Raw genomic sequence first — 21,337 nt, 5'->3', positions numbered from 1 at the left:
TGGCATAGATGTTTTTATTCCTTCCTTAACATGGGATACATCTGATAACAAACTGAAGGTACTAGGGCTCTACTGGAAACAGTAACAGAAAGGAGGGATAGAGAGTGACGAAAGAAGGGATAGAGATTTACATTTGTTTGAGGTTGCTGTAAATGGAGCACAAGCTCAGCTTTAGAAGGAAAAGGGAAAGAACCACTCATCAAAACATTTGGTTTTGGGAAACCAAAAATTTTAAAAAATGATTTACCAACAGGGATATGAACCCCATTCTCTCCTGATGTCATTTGCAGTTACCCTTTTTGATGTCATTTGCAGTTGACAGGCAAAGGCTGTAAGACATCAAAAATATGAAACTGAAAAGCATCCACAAGTTTAGAGTAGAACAAGCAACTGCTTACACTATGACATCGCCATAACAGTATAATCAATGCAGTTGCTCAAGAGGCACCACTATCTTGGAATTCATTGCCAAATCAAAATAAGAGGAAATATTCAGCTAGGAATGAAAACAATATAATGAGAAGAAGTTGTCACAGGAAGTAGCACCATGCCATGTACTACCACCAGTCTTTATATCAACAATGACAACTGTTCTCAGTGTTTGGTTAAAACAGCAGGGCAACACTGGACAACTGAAGACGCATTTTCCAGGTGATGTTTCAAAACTGTCTTGCGTGTTCCAAAAAACTATGGGCATAGTTTTTTTCTCCAGAGGGTTTCTGTAAATCAAGGGTATTTCCATTCCATATTCTGCAATTTTGTTTTTTGGGTCAAAATGATTGATCCACAGATAATTCATTTCAGAAAAATTTCACCTTTGTTAGCATGAGAATGGAGCATGTTCTGACCAATCTTGTGCTCTTTCCTATGTTGTTTCAGGATCCATCTTGCACAAACTTTATGAAAGTTGAGCCTGCTATGTGTATGCAGAACCACGACTAATAGATATATGATTTGTCATTTGCAGTTTGTAGTCACTCATCAATTATTCATAATCATGGAATGGGTTTGCTTAAGCTGGCATCTGAACTGAATGTGAGTGAACTAACTGCTCTTTCCTTTTCCTGCACACTTTTTCAGTTAATTTTGGACTATTTCAAACTTCCAGTAAAAGCTTCTCCTAGGTAAATCACTGTCAAATTGTGCTGAAACTCTTCTGTGAATGTTTGTTGCTGGCACATCTTGTGTCATCCTCCCTGCCCTCTCGTCTCTTTCACCCTGATAGAGAGACATATGAACAAATACTGTTCCTCTTTGGTGCAAACACAGAATGATGCATAACCACATTTACTTTACAATATCACAAAGTGAACTGATGTGAAAACTGTCATATGCAAAGAGAATGATGCCTTACAGTGGCCTGTAAATGGATTAAACTGAACAGACAACATGAAGATGATTATAACAGACATGCAATTAGTTGCTGTCTAACCTTATAACATAATGAGAACTAATCTAACACCATAATAAGACGGTACAATTTATCTAGAATGAAATTTTCACTCTGCAGCGGAATGTGTGATAATCTGAAACTTCCTGACAGATTAAGACTGTGTGCCGGACCGAGACTCAAACTCAGGACCTTTGCCTTTCCCAGACAGGTGCTCTGGAAGGTAAGAGATGAGATACTGGCAGAATTCAAGCTGTGAGGATGGGTCGTGAGTCATGCTTGGACAGCTCAGCGGTAGAGCACTTGCCCGCAAAAGACACATGTTCCGAGTTCGAGTCTTTATAATACAATAAAACAGCACAAGTTAGTTTTTATAATACAATAAAATTTTACTGTTCACAAACCATTGCCTCACAGATACTGCTTTATGACAAGATGTACTCTCAGGCTTGTTACAATTAATCACTGCCTCCATGCTGTTCCTCTACTGTATGCAGTACACAATGCTGTAAAATTTGTCCATTTCCTTCAACATTTAGCATTTGCATAAGTGCAATAAAGACGCCACACCTTAAACACAAAAAACATAACTGTAATGTCACTTCCTCTGTATTTCTCTGTTGGCACCACGCATGATGACAGGTAATTTTGTCCTAGCACTTGCCAAACCCAAACACTTCCATCAGATTGCCTTGGGTTATAGTAATATTCATTACTTGAAATCACTCATTTCCAGTCATCCACTATCCAGTTGCGTCACTCTTTACACCACCTTAGCCATAGCTTAGTACTGACTACAGAAATATGTTGCTTACGAGGAGATGCTCAAACATTGTACCCCGTTCTTTTTAACCATTATGCTCTTTCTAGTTGGAATCTTGGTAGCAGTTTGGAACTCATGAATGATTCCTTCCACTGATTTTATGTGAATTTTTACAACCACTCTTTGCAATGCTCAATATTCCCTGTCTGTTTGCGTATGAGATCTGCCTGGTCCTGAATTCCTTCATATTTCCACTAAACATTCACATCACCAACATTTGGCTTGGGCAGCTTTAGAAGGGTTAAAGTGCCCCTGATTGATTTGTTACTCAGCAGAGATCCAATAAATAATCCACATGCGAAGTCACTGAGCTACCCTCAGCAACCCATTCTGCTGTTACTGACAACACAATACTCCCCATTTCCTTTTATACTGGTAGGTCTGCCTCTCATGACATCTAGAGGTCAATTCTGCATTATGCAGGAGTGTCCAGATACTTTCAATAAGATAGTTTATTTGGCATCCAATTTTAACTATGAAAGAGCCAAACTTTAACTTGTCCAATAAACAGAGATACTGTTCACTAAAATTTTGTAAAATATTCCTCCAGTGAACCAAATTCTTGGTTCAGAATAGTTTGATTCTTTTCCATTGATGTATGAGAGCAAAGGGTTGGGTTCTCAACCTGGCACACAGCTGGTATTGATATCAATGATATTATGTGTTTGCCATATTGAAACATGTTCAAAAAGGTAAACCAAGTGTCAACCTGATCTTCAGTATACAGGGTGATTACAATTTAAGTTCCACTTTCAGAATGATGTAAAAACAAACCAGGGCCAAGAATGATGCAAAATTTGAACTGAGTATTGTCAAGGAAGAGGGAAAATATATGGGAAAAAAATTAATGAAAATTTTACCACCAGATGGCACTGTAAGTGGCAGAATATGTAAAAAAAAAAAAAAAAAAAAAAAATAAGGGTTACAGTACACAGCTGTTCCTCAGTTTGCATCTGAGAGCTCAGTGTGACTGTCTCAATGCAGGATCATGTGTTACTGATTCTCTTTTACAAGAATGGTGACAATGTGCCAGTAGCTCTACATAAGTTCCAGACACTCATGGATACGAAAAAATGTGTTGGCTCATATGGCTCAATGTCTGCCAAGGATCTGGAGAAAAGAATTACAGAACTAAAAAAGACAGGTTCTTTTGGTATGCAGTGTGGCAGAGGGAGGACAATAATTGATTCAAAGTCAGTAGAAGATGTGACCACAGCATTGTAGGAGGAGTAGTGGTGGTGTGCAAAAATGCAGTGCACTGGGAATTGCCCGAACTTGGGAGCATGGTGCATAAAATTCTACAAAAAATCCTGCATTGCTATCCATACAAAGTTACCCATGTCCATGAGTTGTTTGATACTGAGCTGCCAGCAAGACAAAACATTTGCTTTAGAATTTCTTGCTCGTATGAAGGTGGACAATGAATGGTCACAGAACATTCTGTGGACAGCCAAAGCCCATTTCCATCACCAAGGACATGTCAATACTCAGAACTGCAGAATATGGGCACAGAAAACCTGCTCACTCATCAACTGGTACTGCTTCAGTAATGTAGAGATGCAGATTGATGATGTCATTTATCGTATGGTCATATATTTTTGAGGAGATGGGACATGCGGGTTCTGTTACCTGCATTGTTACTAGGAAATGCTATGAGAGTCTTTTGCGCAACAAGGTCATTCCGACTACTCTACAATGGGTGTGTGGGTAGAATCATTTTTAAGCAATTTGTGCTGCCAGTGAAGCAGTTGGTGCAGAGGCATTTTAGAAATACTAGAATTATCAGCCTGCCATCATTTCTCTACAGTCTGCCCGTACAGATTACCTGATATTAATCTTTGTGGTTTTCGGCTGCGGAGTTATCTGAAAGATGCTGTGTTCAGTGCTAAAATTAAAAACATAGCTGAACTGAAGGCACAGATTGAGCAACGCATTCTGAATATAACACTTGAGACATTCTGATCTGTGTGGAATTAGCTGTTTCTAGATTTCAACTTGTGGCAGAAATGGTGGACAGCATATTAATATGTCTTGTATCAGTCTCATGACAGTTAAAAACTGATTTCATTTTTGCTTTTTATTCAGTTTTTGGCCTCAGGATACTTAAAATTCAACATTATTACTTTTCATGTAGTGTTTGCCCTCAGGACAATTAAAAACTGATGTCATTGTTGCTGTTTATGTGGTATTGGCTTTAGGACAATTAAAAACCAATCTTTCCCATCCAATGTGGTTTGACCTTGTCATGGTGGATAAGTTTACCGAACTAACTGTGCCACAACTGTTGAATGCCAAACTTGTGTTATCATATATGTGTTCAACTCACACCATAGCCATCATGTTCCAATCCACCTGTCATTTGCAGCTGAACCCATTTACATTAGGATGCTTACAATGCCATGTAATGGGAAATCTTTTGTTAAATTGTTCAGTCCCCCAATAATGTTTCTCCCTTCTTTGATAATTCTCCATTTGAGTTCGACGTAATTCTGAGTAGTAGTTCCTTGTTTTTTTTACAGCAAATTAAAATGTAATTTTAATTATAATCACCCTGTAGTTTTGTTTACATAGTTTTTAAAGTTGTTGTATTGTGTGTGTGCGTTGTTGAATGGGTCAACTGGAAATCCATGTTTTTACACAAATCTCTGTTTTGATATGGTTTGTTACCAACAGCTCTTCATACAAAGTTGGCAAAGGTTTATAAGGAGAGTCTGCTCCTTCATTTTCAACAGTTAAGAAATGATTATCTGAATTTTAAAAAATCCATGTGTCATTTAAAGGTGATTCACAACAAGGATGTTCCAGACCTACAGCCACAGATGAATACATTGGGGCAGTGCACAATATGTTATTAGATAATTAGGAATTAAGGGTATATGAAATGGACGTGGAAATCTAACTTTTCCCATTAGCACAATCTAACTTTTCCCATTAGCACATAATTAAATCGCTTTTACAATGCAATAACGTTAATGTAGTGGTGCCACCTGACACCACTATGGAAACAGAATCAGACGTAACATTACAGCCAACCACTATGGTACCACTACTCGGATGGCACTCGTCATCAGGAGTGCCCTCCGGTGAGACCATGCCAGAATCTAGCATATTAGCCAGCCCAGGGCCAGCCTGAGTCAGCTGTGGTATGACTTGTGAAATGTGCACTGAGTGTGTCATCAGTTGGTTATTGTGGACTCTATTTTGTCCTAGGCAGAACTCTAATACTGCATGGAATGGGCTTTGCTTTGGAATATAAACATATAAGGCCACATCTCTTGTCATTAATAAACCCGGGCGAGTCCCCACAAGTTTCGTTTGTAACTCACCTTTCAGGAAAGCTAACATCAGGGATAGTGGTGCAGCTTACACTATTGTTGCAGCTATTTTCACTCTCTACTGTTAAAGGATACCTTCCTTTATTCTTAATACGAAACAAAAAAAAAAAAAAAAAATGTGCTTGATGGTGTGTGTCTCACTCCATAGCACTTTTTCAAATTTCAATCATTTTCTAGAGATTTGTTGATATTTTGGTGTCCAGAAATAATATCGACACGAAACCACAGATATGACTGCTCATAAATACAAAAGCCTAAAGAAGGCGTCTCTCTAGCTACAACAATGCCACTTCTAGATTAGTGGGAGAACCTAAGTACATCTGCTCAAGCAATAAGACGACTGATAGTCATCTATCAGTGGTTCCTTTCTGCAAGCTTCAGATGCATACATAAAACATTGGGGGATTGCATCTACTGAATGACAACACATGCTGTCAATTGACCTCTAGTGAACTTCTGCTGGGACTACTGGTACACTTGCCTGATCTCTTACGTTTGCTCAGTTCATGAACTTGATCCTGTGCCAGAAAATGTGACAACATGCCATTTGCTGGTTTTTCACCATGTAGCGACTCTTGTAATTTTTAAGATTTAATAAATATTCGTTTAGTCATGACAAAAAGAAATGCTGGTGCGACATGTTTTCAAATTATTTACAATTATTTAAACTAAATAAGGTTTGGCAACTAAAACCACACATAACTCGGGGGCACAAAGCTGTGTCCAGAAGACCACACCTGAGTATATCGCGGGCCATGATTTTCTCAATGTGTGAGCCACTTATCTTTTGAAAACTGGACTCATTCTGCATGAGAACGATGTACAGGTGTCTTGCTACCTGTACATCACCTCTTGCTGCCTTCTGTCATCAGTTTCTAGAATTACTTTGAAAGAAACAGTAGTCAATATAACAGCTGCAGTCGTGACTGAGTGAGCCAATGCGTGCTTGCATTGTCATGAGTTTCATGGATGTAGTTATTGGTTTTATAGTTTTTTGTAATTCTGCTACAAAGATGCCATGCTTGATGAGTGAACAAGACATTTTAGAAACCAAAGAGGTAAAATTCAATGATTCTGGATTGGAGGAGGAAATATGTGAGTGGGAACAGTCTGAATAAAATTCAAGATTCATATTCAGGTAGGCTGCAATCTGTTACAATTTTTCATCACTAGTGTTGTTGCTACAGTTACTGCTGCAATTATAATTTTGTTCAATTTCATTAGTCTAAATCTCACAGTTTTCACAGATAATTCTCATGATGAAGCAGCACCCAACAAGGGTTTCAAAGAATTGTTTGGAGAAGAAACAAACTGGTATTGCCATGATTGTGAAATACCTCTCTGCATGCCAGAATACTTCAGACTTTTCCATTCAAAAGCCAGTTATGTGTGAAACTGTTCAGGAACTCAACTCCCACTTTTTTCCATGGAAGGATAATGATGCTTTCTACAGCCATTTTCATAACATTTGTAATCGATCAAAGAACTAATATGAAACATAAACCTTGAAGCTAGGTCTTTTTAATATATATTAACCTTTGAGATGTTTCAAACACAACTATGCCAGTAACATTTAAATAATGACATAACTGGGTGGTTTTCTGGGTCGGAAATTTTTCCAAATGGCTGGACCTCAAAATGTTAAGAACATAAAATCATTAATGAAAATTAAATCAGTAAGTGCAAGTAGTCTTCACAGAGTACTCTGCAGAATTAAATAATCATTAGGAATTTCTGCTCCATGTCTAAAATCTTGCCATGATTTTACCAAATGTTTCCAAGTTCAAAATATTATTAGGGGTGCATTCCAAAACAGTCAATTCTATGCACCACAGCAAGAGAAAAATATCAATAAATGTAACCTAAACTAATGAGAAAGTCACATATTACAAACAATTCGATTAAAAATTGTAGTCGTAAAGCATAAAAATTTGACTCCCTTAGATGCAACACCAATCAAATGTAACAGCCCATGAAATAATACATACCTGCATTCCTCCCGGCACTTCATACCAAACTGCACCATTTGTGATGCCACCAGGAAAGTTGTCATACGTAAAAAGTGGACACGGTAGGCCTTTATGCATTGTAGGATGAGCCTGAGCATAGGAATTCGCAAGCCAGCGAAATACAGCATCATCTGGAGTAGGATTTGCACCCTTCCGGCCTGGAGGATTGTCATCAAATGGATAATTGGCTACCAGTGCACCACCATGCAAGTTTGCTGATAACACAAATGGGAAAGACAGAATCCAGTGCATAACAGCAGCAGTCTCAGGTTCTGTCACTCGATTGTCCTGTATAGGAAAACAATTACACCCATGAAAATTTTGTGAAACAATATAGACTGAATTTATTTGACAAACAAAAATGTAAACAAATGACCATCATCTAATTTCAATTATCAGACATAATCACCAACTGTTTAATTTTTCACTTCCACGTTTCACTCACAAATATTTCATAAATAGGAAAGAGTGAAGTGACAGATCATGTCAAAGAGGTAGCTACAGGAAGAAGGTGAGGTGAGGTTTAGAACTCCTGGAAGATTGAATGGGTATGGGGGAGCATCACAAGGGGATGGAAATGAAATAAAAGATGAGTATGGTGAGCCATGAGGAACTTCAATGATGTACTCAGAAGTAGCTCAATTTTAGTCAATTTATCAACAATCACAATTAATCTGAACCATGACGAAATGACACGATTAGTTCTCTGCATTTCCTCCTTGTCTGTAGCGCATTCCTTTTGAAATTCCCACTTCGCGCTCTGCTGTTTTCTTACCCTAGCCAGAGGGCGCTCTGGTGTTGCTGCAGACACCTGCCTGCCGTGTTTGCAGGAGAGCGTCGGTCGGGAGGAGGAACTCTGATTGTGGACGTCTGGGAGTGTACAGGAGGCCACGCCATTTTGTTGATGGTTTGACATGACTCGTGTCAGGTGTGCATCGTTAAAGCCAGAATAGCAGCCAATGTTATTGTCTTGGTCACAGGTGGATCCAAGGGAATGAGGCCTGGTTGTCCATTGAAACTCCTATCCTATGGATGTCATCGAATTTAAAGTAAGACATTTTGACCATCATTTGCATCATTTGCAAGCAACTGGGGATTCCGGCATCTGCAGTAATTCAGTGAAGATTATTTGTTTCGTCAGTGCGTAAATGATTGGACAAGGAGTAGTTTATTTAGCGCTCACCTTATGCTCGTGTTCTGCAAGTGCTGCTTGTGAGTGTAAACTTGACTCTCACCTTTGTCTGTTGATTTTAAGCGCATTGTCAAATACTGAATCCAAGTAGTGACTTTCAATTAATTAGCTGGATTCTTTCTTTCCTCGTCACGGCGGGTGTTAAACAGCAAAGTAGAATTGTAAACCTTAACTTGCTACCTCATTTGCGTGGCATCAATAACAGAGCCTAATCTGTTAACTAATTAAGGCTTGTGGTAAACAAAGGTATTTAAGTATGTTGTTTTAAAATATTATCTGAAATGTATCAAAATGTTGCGCGAGTTGATTCTGGGGTATGAATGGAAGTGTTGGCACGTCTGCTGTGTAACGGAATCCTGCTAGTTATTATTGTTTTGGAAACTTTAATTGAGTGAGAAACTAGTGTGATTTAGTCCTGCCTTGGCTTAAGGCTATATTGGGCTCTGGCATTTGTACTGCAAGCTGCAGCATCATCCTGTTGTTTCATGGTTTCATGGTTTGTTCTCAAACGAGGTGTTTGCCCTAAACATATTTTGGGCTGGGCATTTCGCCCTCAGCATTATACTTGGGTTTCGGCTGAGTGTTCAGTCTACTGACCATCCATCGTACGCCACATCAGTAATGATCAGCCTGTCATGCTGTAGTTAGTTGTAAACTAGTACTGCTTCCATTACCTTCTGGCCAGGGTTCTTGCTCAACGCTTGTCTTTAAATACGCTGCTAACCTGGTTAGCGTATGTTGTGGCTAGCTAACTTAATCACTGCTCAATAGCCCAACACAGTTTGTTAGCCGTCAGAAGCCTGTCGTGTTCGTCTGTTGAACTTTAACTAAAGTGCATAAAACTGAATCTGGTGTTTATTACTGTTCTAGTGCTATTATCTGTCAAATGTAACACGCGACATTTTCTTGGCCTGTTATCAAGTGTTACAATAAACACAAATTGCAGTGAAGTGATGCGCTATTTCAGTTGTTACCGTTATTTCCTATTTCCGCATATAATATTTAATTATATATAAAAACAAAGATGATGTGACTTACCAAACGAAAGCGCTGGCAGGTCGATAGACACACAAAAATACACACAAAATTCTAGCTTTCTCAACCAACGGTTGCCTCGTCAGGAAAAGAGGGAAGGAGAGGGAAATACGAAAGGATGTGGGTTTTAAGGGAGAGGGTAAGGAGTCATTCCAATCCCGGGAGCGGGAAGACTTACCTTAGGGGGAAAAAAGACGGGTATACACTCGCACTCACACACATATCCATCCACACATATACAGACACAAGCAGACATATTCAAAGACAAAGAGTTTAATTGTTTGATATAAGACTGATTAAGCCTTTGTTGAAATTTTGGAGGGAGGTACGCGTGTCCCAATGGTAGCAGAGCCTGGTTGTTTCCCTTCCTAGTTAAGGGGGGAGGTTTAGAGTTGCTTCACTGTCTTGCATTTACTATACAGATTTTCAATTTGATACATTTTATATCTCATTGAACTTGTGTTTTACAGTCACTTGTAAATTTGACTTGTGTCGTGATGGAGCAACATGATTGTTCCGGTCTGACTTTCTTAAAGAAGGCTCAGTTAGTTTACGAATTGCTCATTCGTTAGCAGCATAGGCAGGGTGCAGTGGCAGAGTTGGTCATTAAGTTGCATGGTGCATTGAACAAGCCAATAGTTGTTTCCAGTGAACTGATCGGGCAGGTCAGCGACACCCTACATGTCATTAGTAGTGCTGTCAATGAATTAAATCAGAATATTACCTTTCTTCACGGAACTCGTGTTACCTCCAGATAGAGGGGACGAGTGCAGGCCCAGTTGTGCCATTGGCACTCTCGTTTGCAGGACTTACAATTATTGTCTTTGAATAAAGAGCAGCAGAGATTTGTTAGCCAACTTACCTAAAGAGTAAAGGTACTGCAGGTTACGGCCAGTGTATTAGGACTGGAAGATGTTCATGATGAAGATGATGGAGTTTGGCTTCCCTGGGTAATAAAAATCAGAGAATAGTCAAGTGTTTAAGGGTCAGGGATCGGAGGTGTTTGCCAAATTGCCCAATCCTATTATGTATTTATTGCAAGGGATTTCAGAGTTAATGATTGATGACTTAAGTCAAGTTCAAACTGTTTTGTGGCTTACTGTTAACCTTGAAATACATACTAGTGCCCTGCAGTTTCCCCAGGTGGTTGTGCTACGTCTTTTGTATCCATTATGTAAAGGGCTTCTTAGTTAAATTCTTTCTGAGACCTTGCGCAGATGGGCTACCTTTGAATTAAGAGACTTGATCATTAAGTGTAAACTTTCACCAAGGTTTCGGTGGCATTTAGAGAGCCAATATTACTGGCGAGTGCAGGTGTATGATGAGAAACTCTCTGAATATATAGAACGGGTTCAAATGGCGGTAAGGGCTCTTGATGTGGAGGTTCCTAAATGTGACTCAGTCCTAGTCATAGTCCAAGGGATGAGACCCAAGGATCGATCATGGACTCAATTTGTTTGTGAGCCGATCTCATATAACAAGTTGAGTCAACTTGTTAGTTCTATTGATGTGCTTAGTTTTGCCGATGAACAGCATTCTGTGAGTTCATCAGATGAAAAATCAACATCTGGAGTATTGGAGCCTATGCAAGGAGTTGTTCCTTTTCTTGCCCAGCGTCGATGTTTTAGGTGTGGAGTTACTGATCATTTGGTTTGTGACTGTCCACATCGGTGAACAGCTCGTTCTAGTAAATGACATCAGAAGAGAAGGGACAACGGTTGCAAGGTTGGTCCACCCAAGAGCTGTGCCCATATTAGAGCTATATTGGGGTCACGGCTTCCCCGCTTGTGTGCCACACTTAATCATGAGCCAGTTTGTGCCCTGTTGGATTCTTTCAGTGCAGTTTCCTTGCTTGATTATGATTGGTATCTTGAATATTGTGCCCTATGCAGGTTCCTCTTTTGTCTCCATCCATGCAGGGATGTCAGGCAGTGAATGGACAGAAGTTTCCTCTGGTGGGGGAGCTAAAGGGGAACATTGCGGTAGACAATTTTTCTTGGCCTATTTGTGTGCTTGTAAGTAAGAACCTTTCAGTTAATTTGTTGTTGGGCTGTGACTTTGTTCACAAGGTCGGTGTGGTGGTCAATTTTGCAAGTAATACCTTTAGCTTTGCTTTTTGTCCTGCAGAGAAATTTGGATTCTGTTCTTGTCATGAGTTTGTTCCACTTGAGGCTGTTAATAATATATTTTCACAATTTGATGTTGGTCATCTGTCTGATGTACAGGCATCTCGTTTGCTCCAATTATTATAATGTTATCCTCAGGTCTTGACTAATTGATTGGGGGTTACGGATCGTATTTGTTACAAAATTCGTTTGATGGATGGTGTTCTGGTCTGGCAGGCTCTTTACCACCTGTCACCTCCCAAGATGTGGATATTACATTGTAAAATCAATGAGATTTTGAATAATGGGGTTATCAGACCATCTACTTCCCCATATGCTTCGCCTATATTCTTGGTCTCTAAGGAGCATGGTAAAGACTATCGACCTGTCGTCGATTACCACCGCCTTAACCAGAAGTTTATATTGGAGTCAGTACCGATGCCTGGTCTCCACAACCATTTCACTTGGTTCACTGGAACACTTTATTTTTCTGTTCTGGATTTAAATCAAGCCTATTACCAGATACAACTTACTGAGGATTCTAAGCCTGTTATCACCTTTGCAACAGATTGGAATCTCTTTAAATTCAATTGCGTTCCCTTTGGAGTTGCTACTGGGGCAGCAGTGCTCTCCCGTCTTTTGGATAACGCTTTGGGTGATCTAAAATTTAACTGTGTTTATGATTATTTAGACTATGTTGTAGTCTACAGTCACAGCTCTGATCAACACTTACAACATCTGGTGTTGGTTTTAGATCACTCGAGTGAGGCGGGATTGACTGTCAAACCCGATAAAATTAAATTATGTCGTGGAGAGAGTTCCTTCCTTGGGCACCTAGTTTCGGCTGATGGCATTAGGATCGATCAGGAGAGTACTGTCAGCTTAAGACATTTTCGCCCTCCACGCAATAAGAAAGAGATTGCTAGATTTGTTGGAATGGCCAATTATTTTCATAAATTTGTACCTAATTTTGCTCAATTAGCCGCTCTCCTTAATTGTCTGTGTGGCAAGACTCAAGTGTTTCAATGGGGCGGGAGTCAGCAGGCAGCTTTTGAAGCAATTAAAACTGCTCTTACCAATCCTCCGGTTCTTGTTGTTCCTGACTTTAGTCAAAGTTTTATTGTCCGAACAATGGTGATAGGCGGCCAGTTGTTTATGCCTCAAGGTGTTTGTCCGAGGCAGAAGTCAAGTATTCAGTTTATGCGTGTGAAGCCTTAGCTGTTTTATTAGCCCTTGAAAACTTCAAATTTTAACTAGAACATCGGGAATTCTTACTGGAGACTGATAAGCACGTATTGAGTTGGGTTTTGGCCCGACCCAGGAGAACTGGTAGGGTGGTTCGCTGGGCGGTCCGTATATCGGCCTTCCATTTCAAAGTTCGCCATATACATGGTGTTGACAATCAGGTCACTGGTGCCCTCAGTCGCATGTTTTCTGAGGAGGAACAGGAACCCCTCGGTTCTGAGGAAGTTATTGTTGCCAATGTCCTCTAGGAGATCCTGGAGTTATTTAACGACATCAAGGATAAGCAGGAAGAGGATCCCAGATGGAGCACCATTAGGGAGGCTATACTTTCTGGAAAGCAGATGCCTGGATACGTTATAAATAGAGGCATCCTGTGTAAGTGAGTTGGGAAGACTGGTCAGTTTAAAATTTGTCTTCCTCAACGGTTGATACATCTGGTTTTTGCTTATTTCCATGATTTTCTTGTGGGAGGTCACTTGGGGGTTGCAAAAACCATTGCCAAGGTTAGTCAACAGTTAACCTGGCCCTCCATGAGTTGTGATATTAGGAAGTTGGAAAATAGCTGCCAACTCTGCAAAATTGGTAAGCCTAATAATAGGTTATGGGCATGGCTCTTGCAGTCTGAAAGGGAAGGAAATCCCATGGACAAATTGTTTGTTGATTATGTGGGTCCCCTTTCCCGGACACGCTGTGGGAATAAATATATATATATGTGGTCGTCGATGCTTTTAGTCGTTTTCTTTGTTTTCTCCCCAGTCGGAGGGTTACAACTAACCTTACTGTCCAGCATATCACCACAATCTTTGGGATCTTTGACCCACCTAAAGCATTAGTCAGTGATAATGCTCCCGCCTTTACATCTCGCCAGTTTAAGCGATTTTGTTTTAATCGCGGGGTTCGTCATTTCACCACTACACCTCGTTACCTGCAGTCTTCTTTCACGGAACAGGTTAACTGTAATTTGAAGGCGGCCCTTGTTACTTATCATTCCCATTCGCCATCTAAGTGGGATCAGTCCTTGCCAAGGTTAAACTTTGCTTTTAATTCCGCCCACCATGAGTCTTCTAGGTCTACTCCTTTGAATTGTCCGTCACCAATTTATGGCATACCAACAATCTCTTGCCTTAAGTCATAGACGCCCACTCGATCAAGGACAATTGGGAGAGTGCTAGAGCCAATATTCATCACACTCATCATCGACAGGTGCTCCGTTACAATCTTGGCCAATACTCCTTTCAGGTAAAGGTTGGGGATACAGTTTTTGTTAAGAATTTTAATCCTGGAAAGCACTTCGGGGCCCAGGCTGGTGGGAAGTTTGCACCATGCTTCACTGGTCCGTATTGTATACAGGAGATTTTAAGCCCTGTCAACCTCTTGCTTAAAAACCCTCATACTGGTAAAGTGAAAAGGTTCATGTAAATCAGATTAAGCCTTAAGTTGAGTAATCTCTTGTTACCGTCCTGGTGTGTGGTTTTGGTGGGGGAGATTGAAACGTGACAAAATGTCACGGTTGGTTCTATGCATTTCCTCTATGACTGTAGTGCATTCCTTTTGAGGTTCCCACTTCGTGCTCTGCTGATTTCTTACCCTAGCCAGAGGGCACTCTGGCATTGCTGTGGCTGCCTGCCTGCCGTGTTTGCAGGAGAGCATCAGTCTGGAGGAGGAACTCTGATTGCGGACATCTGGGAGTGTACAGGAGGCCACGCCATTTTGTTGATGGTTTGGCACGACTCGTGTCAGGTGTGATGCATCATTAAAGATGTGATAGCAGCCAATGTTACTGTCTTGGTCGCAGGTGGATCCAAGGGGATAAGGCCTGGTTGTCCACTGAAACTCCTATCCTACGGATGTCATCGGACTTAAAGTAAGACATTTTGACCATTATTTGCATCATTTGTAAGCAACTGGGGACTCTGGAATATGCAGTAATTTGGCGAAGATTATTTGTTTTGTCAGTGCGTAAATGACTGGACAAGGAGTAGTTTATTTATTGCTCACCTTATGCTCGTGTTCTGCGTGTGCTGCTTGTGAATGTAAACTTGACTCTCACCTTTGTCAGTTGATTTTAAACGCATCATCAAATACTGAATCCAAGTAGTAACTTTCAATTAATAAATTGGATTATTTCTTTCCTCATCATTATGCATGTTAAATGGCAAAGTAGAATTGTAGACCTTAACTTGCTACCTCATTTGCGTGACATCAGTAACAGAGCCTAACCTGTTAACTAATTAAGGCTTGTGGTAAACAAAGGTATTTAAGCATGTTGTTTTAAAATATTATCTGAAATGTGTCAATGATTTCTGTTGTGCTAGTTGATTCTGGGGTATGAACGGAAGTGTTGGCACATTGTAGTATCTTGAGAAATTTTGGGTAAATTCACGAGATTGTATTTCCACCATCTCGAACACGCGTTATTTTAAAGATGAGTGTGTGAAAGTGGAACTGTGTCTTCTGCGCTATGATTATGTGTGTGCAGGACTGGCGTGTATCGGATGGTTGATCAGCGCGGGCAGGTAGTTGCAGCGCTCGCCTCAGAAGTTACATGTGCAGTACAAGGAGCAAACACGACATACTCCGTGACAGTACTACGTCAGGCATTATTGAGAACAGCTGAATGCTGTTAAAGAAAAAAAAAAGACACTTACTTATTCACTTACTTTTGTGAGGTCCCGATGGTGGACTTGCTAGAGCTTACTAGATTGTATTTGTTATAAAGTATGTAAGAGTATCTGTCAGACCAGTAATTGTTGGCCTTACAAAAATGAATCATTTATATAGTGTCCTTTGTGGAAGTGAAAATACAGTGAGATTGGTTTACAAGTATCCTGAGTATACGGAGTTATTTTAAGAGTGTAAAAAATTCATCCACAACAGCATCTTATCTTCAGAGAAGACACTGGGTAGACAATTGCAGCTGCCTATCCTGAAAAGAAGATCGGCGAAACAACTCCAACGTAAGCTCCGTAATAAAGTGGGAGTGGGAGTCTGGCACACCAGCAACACACTGCTCCCTCTAGTCACCACAAACCGCCAGAACGTCTGCCGTGTAAGGGAATCCTGCTAGTTTTGATTGTTTTGGAAAATTTAATTGAGCGAGAAACTAGTATGCTTTAGTCCTGCCTTGGCTTAAAGCTATATTGGGGCTATGGCATTTGTACTGCAAGCTGCAGCATCATCCTGTTGTTTCATGGTTGTTTTGTTCTCAAACTAGGTGTTTGCCCTAAACAAGCTTTGGACTGGGTGTTTTGCCCTCAGCATTATACTTGGGTTTCAGCTGAGTGTTCAGTCTATTGACTGTCCATCGTATGCCACATCGGTAATGGTCAACCTGTCATCAGTTGATTTCAATGCTGTAGTTAGTTGTAAATTAGTACTGTTTTTATTACCTTCTGGCCAGGGTTCTTGCTCGATGCTTGTTTTTAAATACGCCGCTAACCTGGTTAGCGTATGTTGTGGCTAGCTAAATTAGTCACTGCTCAACAGCCCAACACAGTTTGTCAGCCGTCAGAAGCCATGTATGTGTTATTTATTCCTTTATTCTGGTCAATCTATAAGCATGCTATTTTTAATTTTGTTACTCTATGTAGCCATTAAGTTGCCTTTTTTTGGGGTGTTTCGATGGAGTGCGGCTCCTTTGAGTATAGATTTGTCAATTTCCAATTTAGTGTTTTTCCACCAGTTTTAATCATGCTTATGTGCATAAATGTGTGTGTGTGTGTGTGTGTGTGTGTGTGTGTGTGTGTGTGTGTGTGTGTTTTATTCACTTGAATGTTGTAGTCAATGTGTAAACTTGCTAATTATTTTCCCTTTAAATTGAGTGTGCCTGCCATGATGTTACAAGTGACTGTTTCATCATCAGTTCTTTAACGTGCCTATGTGCATATTTATTATGGGAGAACTTAAATTGTGTTCACCTGTTGAACTTTAACTAAAGTGCAGAAAACTGAATCAGGTGTTTATTACTGTTCTAGTGCTATTATCTGTCAAGCGTAACATGCAACATTTTCTTGGTCAGTTATCAAGTGTTACAATAAATGCAAATTGCAGTGAAGTGATGCGCTATTTCAGTTGTTCCTGTGATTTCCTGTGTGCGCATATAATATTTAATTGTTTGATATAAGACTGATTAAGCCTTTGATGAAATTTGGTAGGGAGGTGTGCGTATCTCAATCTCAACTCTTATTCAATCGAAAAAACACACAAAAAAGCACTGAAGTAACATTAATTGCAGGCATTACAGTAGAATCGTGCTTCTTAAAAAATCCGTATAGATTGGAGAAATTAAAACATCAAGTCATATGCAACTTGAAGCTTAACAGACCTGCAGGACTGAATAGTAATGACATATACAAATATTGAATTCTGATTCCAGAACACTTCAATACTCTCTCTCTCTCTCTCTCTCTCTCTCTCTCTCTCTCTCTCTCTCCCTCCCTCTCTCTCCTCAATAATTCTTTTACTTTTAAGCAGAATATTTACTGCAATGATAGCAAGTTAAAAGTTAAAATGTGAATATTCAAACCTGGACCCTTGCTTTTCATGGGTAGTGTTATTACTAACAACACTATCCAAACCACAGAGAACAGTTCAAAGTCTCAACTATTATGTAACCCCCCACCCATGTCTTTCCACATTCTGGAAGCACGCTGTTCAGGAAAGGCTGGATACTGGTACTGCAGCCTAGCCCGCGATTTTAATTTCTCGCAAATAAGCATACTGCATGATTTAATGAGCCCCGTTTTACAGTGACAGTAAAAGTAACTTATACAACCGAGATAGCAGTTACTGCAGCCTGTTGCTCTTATGCATAAGAACAGTAAATGTAAATACAATGAATGTAATGAATGTAATGAATTTAATATTTCACTAACCTTCGTTTGTTGGTACTGATCAGGGAAGTTCCGGTTCAAATCTATGCCATGAGCATTCTCTCGTCCAATAACACCGTCCTCATCACCTGTAAGTAAGATATACTGTTTATTAAACATCACTCAGGAGTCCAGTGGTCCTAATTCTTTTTAAAACTGATGCCATTGGCCAGTTCATTAATCTTGTTGTAAAAATTAGATATAAAGAGCTAATAACAATCAAATGCATTCTGTAAATTGCATGAAAGAAGGCTCTAATTTTTAACTAAATTTATCAGCTTTCTCTCCTTGTATTCTGTTTTTGGGGTTCTGTACCTCAATCAACAGAATCAGAACCCTTACAGGATGACTTTGTTGCCCACCTGTCCATCTACATCTATTAAGACCCCTTTTTCTCAGTAATGGGTAGAAGTATCAAATTGAAATTTAAACTGGTAAGGTTTAGGAAATGGGAAAAATTATGGAAAAATCACCCACAACCCTGAAGCAGGGGAGACTTCCCAGACAGGGTGAGAACAAAAGTGTGTTATCATAACACATATTTCATAATTCATCAACAGAGTAACATCAACAATACAAATCAATAATTATGAGCATGTGTCTGACAAACCTTGCAAATGGCAATGACCCACACTGTTTCCAAGCACTTTGTACCTCTCATTGTCCAATAACTTACAATAAACTGCTGCTAGATGAAGAGCAAGTTCTTTGATATAATCTCCATTCAACCTCACAGGTATCTCATCCAGTTAACTAGTTTCATGTTCCATGGATCATTTGCATAATAAATCATAATGATGTGTAATGACCCATTCTATATTCACATGAAAATATTTTGTAAATATGGATACATCCTCACCAGTCCCCTCTTGAAAAAAAGTATACAGATGTCAGTTAGTAATTCCTACCCACCACCTTGTTTCAAATTTTACTTTCCTGTCTGTCAGACATTTTATATCACTAGATAAGTGATCACCTGTTTTGTGCTAAAGATAACTTTAATGTGGAGTAATGAATCTCGTTGTTTCTTCTGTTATTATAACTATACACATTATTGTTACTTTTGAACTCTAATGTAGTATTTACAACAAACTTCAAGAGAAAATAAATATACTGTTAAGCAGTACACAGTTACATCGATAACTTTGGTTTGCTGCAGAATGCTTGAACATATTCTCAATTCGAATACAACAGACTTTCTTGAGACTGAAAAGCTCACATCCACGAATCAGCATGGTTTTAGAAAGCATCACTCATGCAAAACTCAGCTTGCTCTTTTCTCACGTGATATACTGTGAAGATGAAGGGTAACAGGCAGATTCCATATTTCTAGATTTCCAGAAAGCACTTGACACAGTCCGCCATTGCAGGCTGTTAACAAAGATAGGTGCATGTGGTATAAGTTCACAGATGTGTGAATGGCTCAAAGACTTCTTAAGTAATAGAACCCAGTATGCTATCCTTGACAGCAAGTGTTCATCAAAGATAAGGGTATCATCAGGAGTGCCCAAGGGAAGTGTGATAGGACCGCTGTTGTTCTCTACATGCATAAATGATTTGGTGGACAGGGTGGTCAGCAATCTGTAGTTGTCTGCTGATGATGCTGTGGTGTATGTTAAGGTACTGAAGTTGAGTGACTTTTAGAAGATAAAAGACGATTTAGACAAAATTTGTAGCTGGTATGATGAATGGCAGCTAGCTCTAAATGTGGAAACATGCAAGTTAATGCAGATGAGTAGGAAGTACAGACCTGTAATGTTCAGGTACAATACCATTAGTGTCCTGCTTGACACAGTCAAGTCATTTAAATATGTGGCTGTAATGCTGCAGATCAATATGAAATGGAATGAGCATGTGAGAACTGTGGTAGGGAATTGAATGGTTGACTTCAGATTGTTGGGAAGATTTTAGGAAAGAGTGATTCACCTGTAAAGGAGACCATATATAGGATGCTGGTGCAAGCTATTCTTGAATACTGCTCGAGTGTTTGGGATCCGTATCAGGTCGGATTGAAACAAGGCATCGAAGCAATTCAGAGGCGGGCTGCTAGCTTTGTTACTGGTAAGTTCGAACAACACACAAGAGTTATGGAGATGCTTCGAGAACTCAAATGGGAATCCCTGGAGAGAAAGCAACATTCTTTTTGAGAAACACTATTGAGAAAATTTAGAGAACCAGCATTTGAAGCTAACTGCCGAATGATTATACTGTCACCAACATATTTTGAGCATAAGGACCACGAAGATAAGATACAAGAAATTAGGGCTCATATGGAGGTGTATAGACAGTTGTTTTACCTTTGTTCTGTTTGTGAAGGGAACAGAAGAGAAAATTACTAGTATTGATACAGGGTACCTTCTACCATGCATCGTATGGTCTACAAGTTGATTGTGGGTGAGCACTACATATTATTTTTGCAGCATGGTTTTGAGCAATGAAGACTCTTTCTTAAAGATGAGTCACTCCAGAACATTATTCCATATGCCATTTTTAAAGAAAATGAGCAAAATATGTCAACTTGCCGATTTATCTCTCACCAAGATCTGCATTGATTCTACGTGCAACTGTGATTAAACTACATTGTTTTAGGAGATCAAAAATGTGCTTTTTCCAGTTTAAATTCTTCAATATGGTCACCTAAGAATTTTGAATTTTCCAACCTATTTATTGATTTGTCAGCATGTGTTATCCTTATCATTAGTGTAGTAGGTTGGTTGGTTGGGGAAGGAGACCAGACAGCATGGTCATCGGTCTCATCGGATTAGGGAAGGATGGGGAAGGAAGTCGGCCGTGCCCTTTCAGAGGAACCATCCCGGCATTTGCCTGGAATGATTTAGGGAAATCACGGAAAACCTAAATCAGGATGGCCGGACGCGGGATTGAACCGTCGTCCTCCCGAATGCGAGTCAAGTGTCTAACCACTATTAGTGTAGTACCTCTAGATGTGCAGACTTAATATCTTATGTCATTTTAAAATTGAGAGTGAGGCCACTTGCAGAAAACCAGTCAATGATAATTTAAGAACATTGTTTACTTTTTCTTCTGTATGTATGCCCAGCCTGATTACAACACTAGACTTATCTACAAAAAGAACTAACTCTGCTTGAATAGATTGCAGCTCACCATATAGTGGAAATGTTGAGTCATATGAGGCACTGAGAGCACAAGCGGACTAACCCACACTTTTTGTGAATTTGAGGTATTGACATGTTGTGATAACAGTATACGAGTATTATGCAATGCATGTTGATCTGTTTGTTTATCTGAAGGTTTGTCTAATGTAGCAACGTAAACATTGCTGTTGCACTCAACCGCCGATAGATACCGTTGAG

The 21,337-nt window shown here is 39.7% G+C and overlaps 1 protein-coding gene across 1 annotated transcript in view; it reads right to left on the bottom strand.

The window, feature by feature from the left end:
* LOC126203914 (carboxypeptidase D-like) overlaps positions 1-21,337 on the bottom strand; it is a 266,351-nt gene that overhangs the window by 145,986 nt on the left and 99,028 nt on the right. The window contains exons 8-9 of the mRNA XM_049938305.1: positions 18,009-18,094; positions 7,537-7,845 (exon numbers count right to left, since the gene is read on the bottom strand). Coding sequence (XP_049794262.1) covers positions 7,537-7,845; positions 18,009-18,094 — 395 coding nt within the window. The remainder of the gene's footprint in view (positions 1-7,536; positions 7,846-18,008; positions 18,095-21,337) is intronic.

Source organism: Schistocerca nitens, chromosome 9, assembly GCF_023898315.1.
Source record: "Schistocerca nitens isolate TAMUIC-IGC-003100 chromosome 9, iqSchNite1.1, whole genome shotgun sequence".
NCBI lineage: Eukaryota > Metazoa > Arthropoda > Insecta > Orthoptera > Acrididae > Schistocerca > Schistocerca nitens.
Note: the sequence above shows the minus strand (reverse complement) of the source record. Positions and strands in the feature narration are given on the sequence as shown.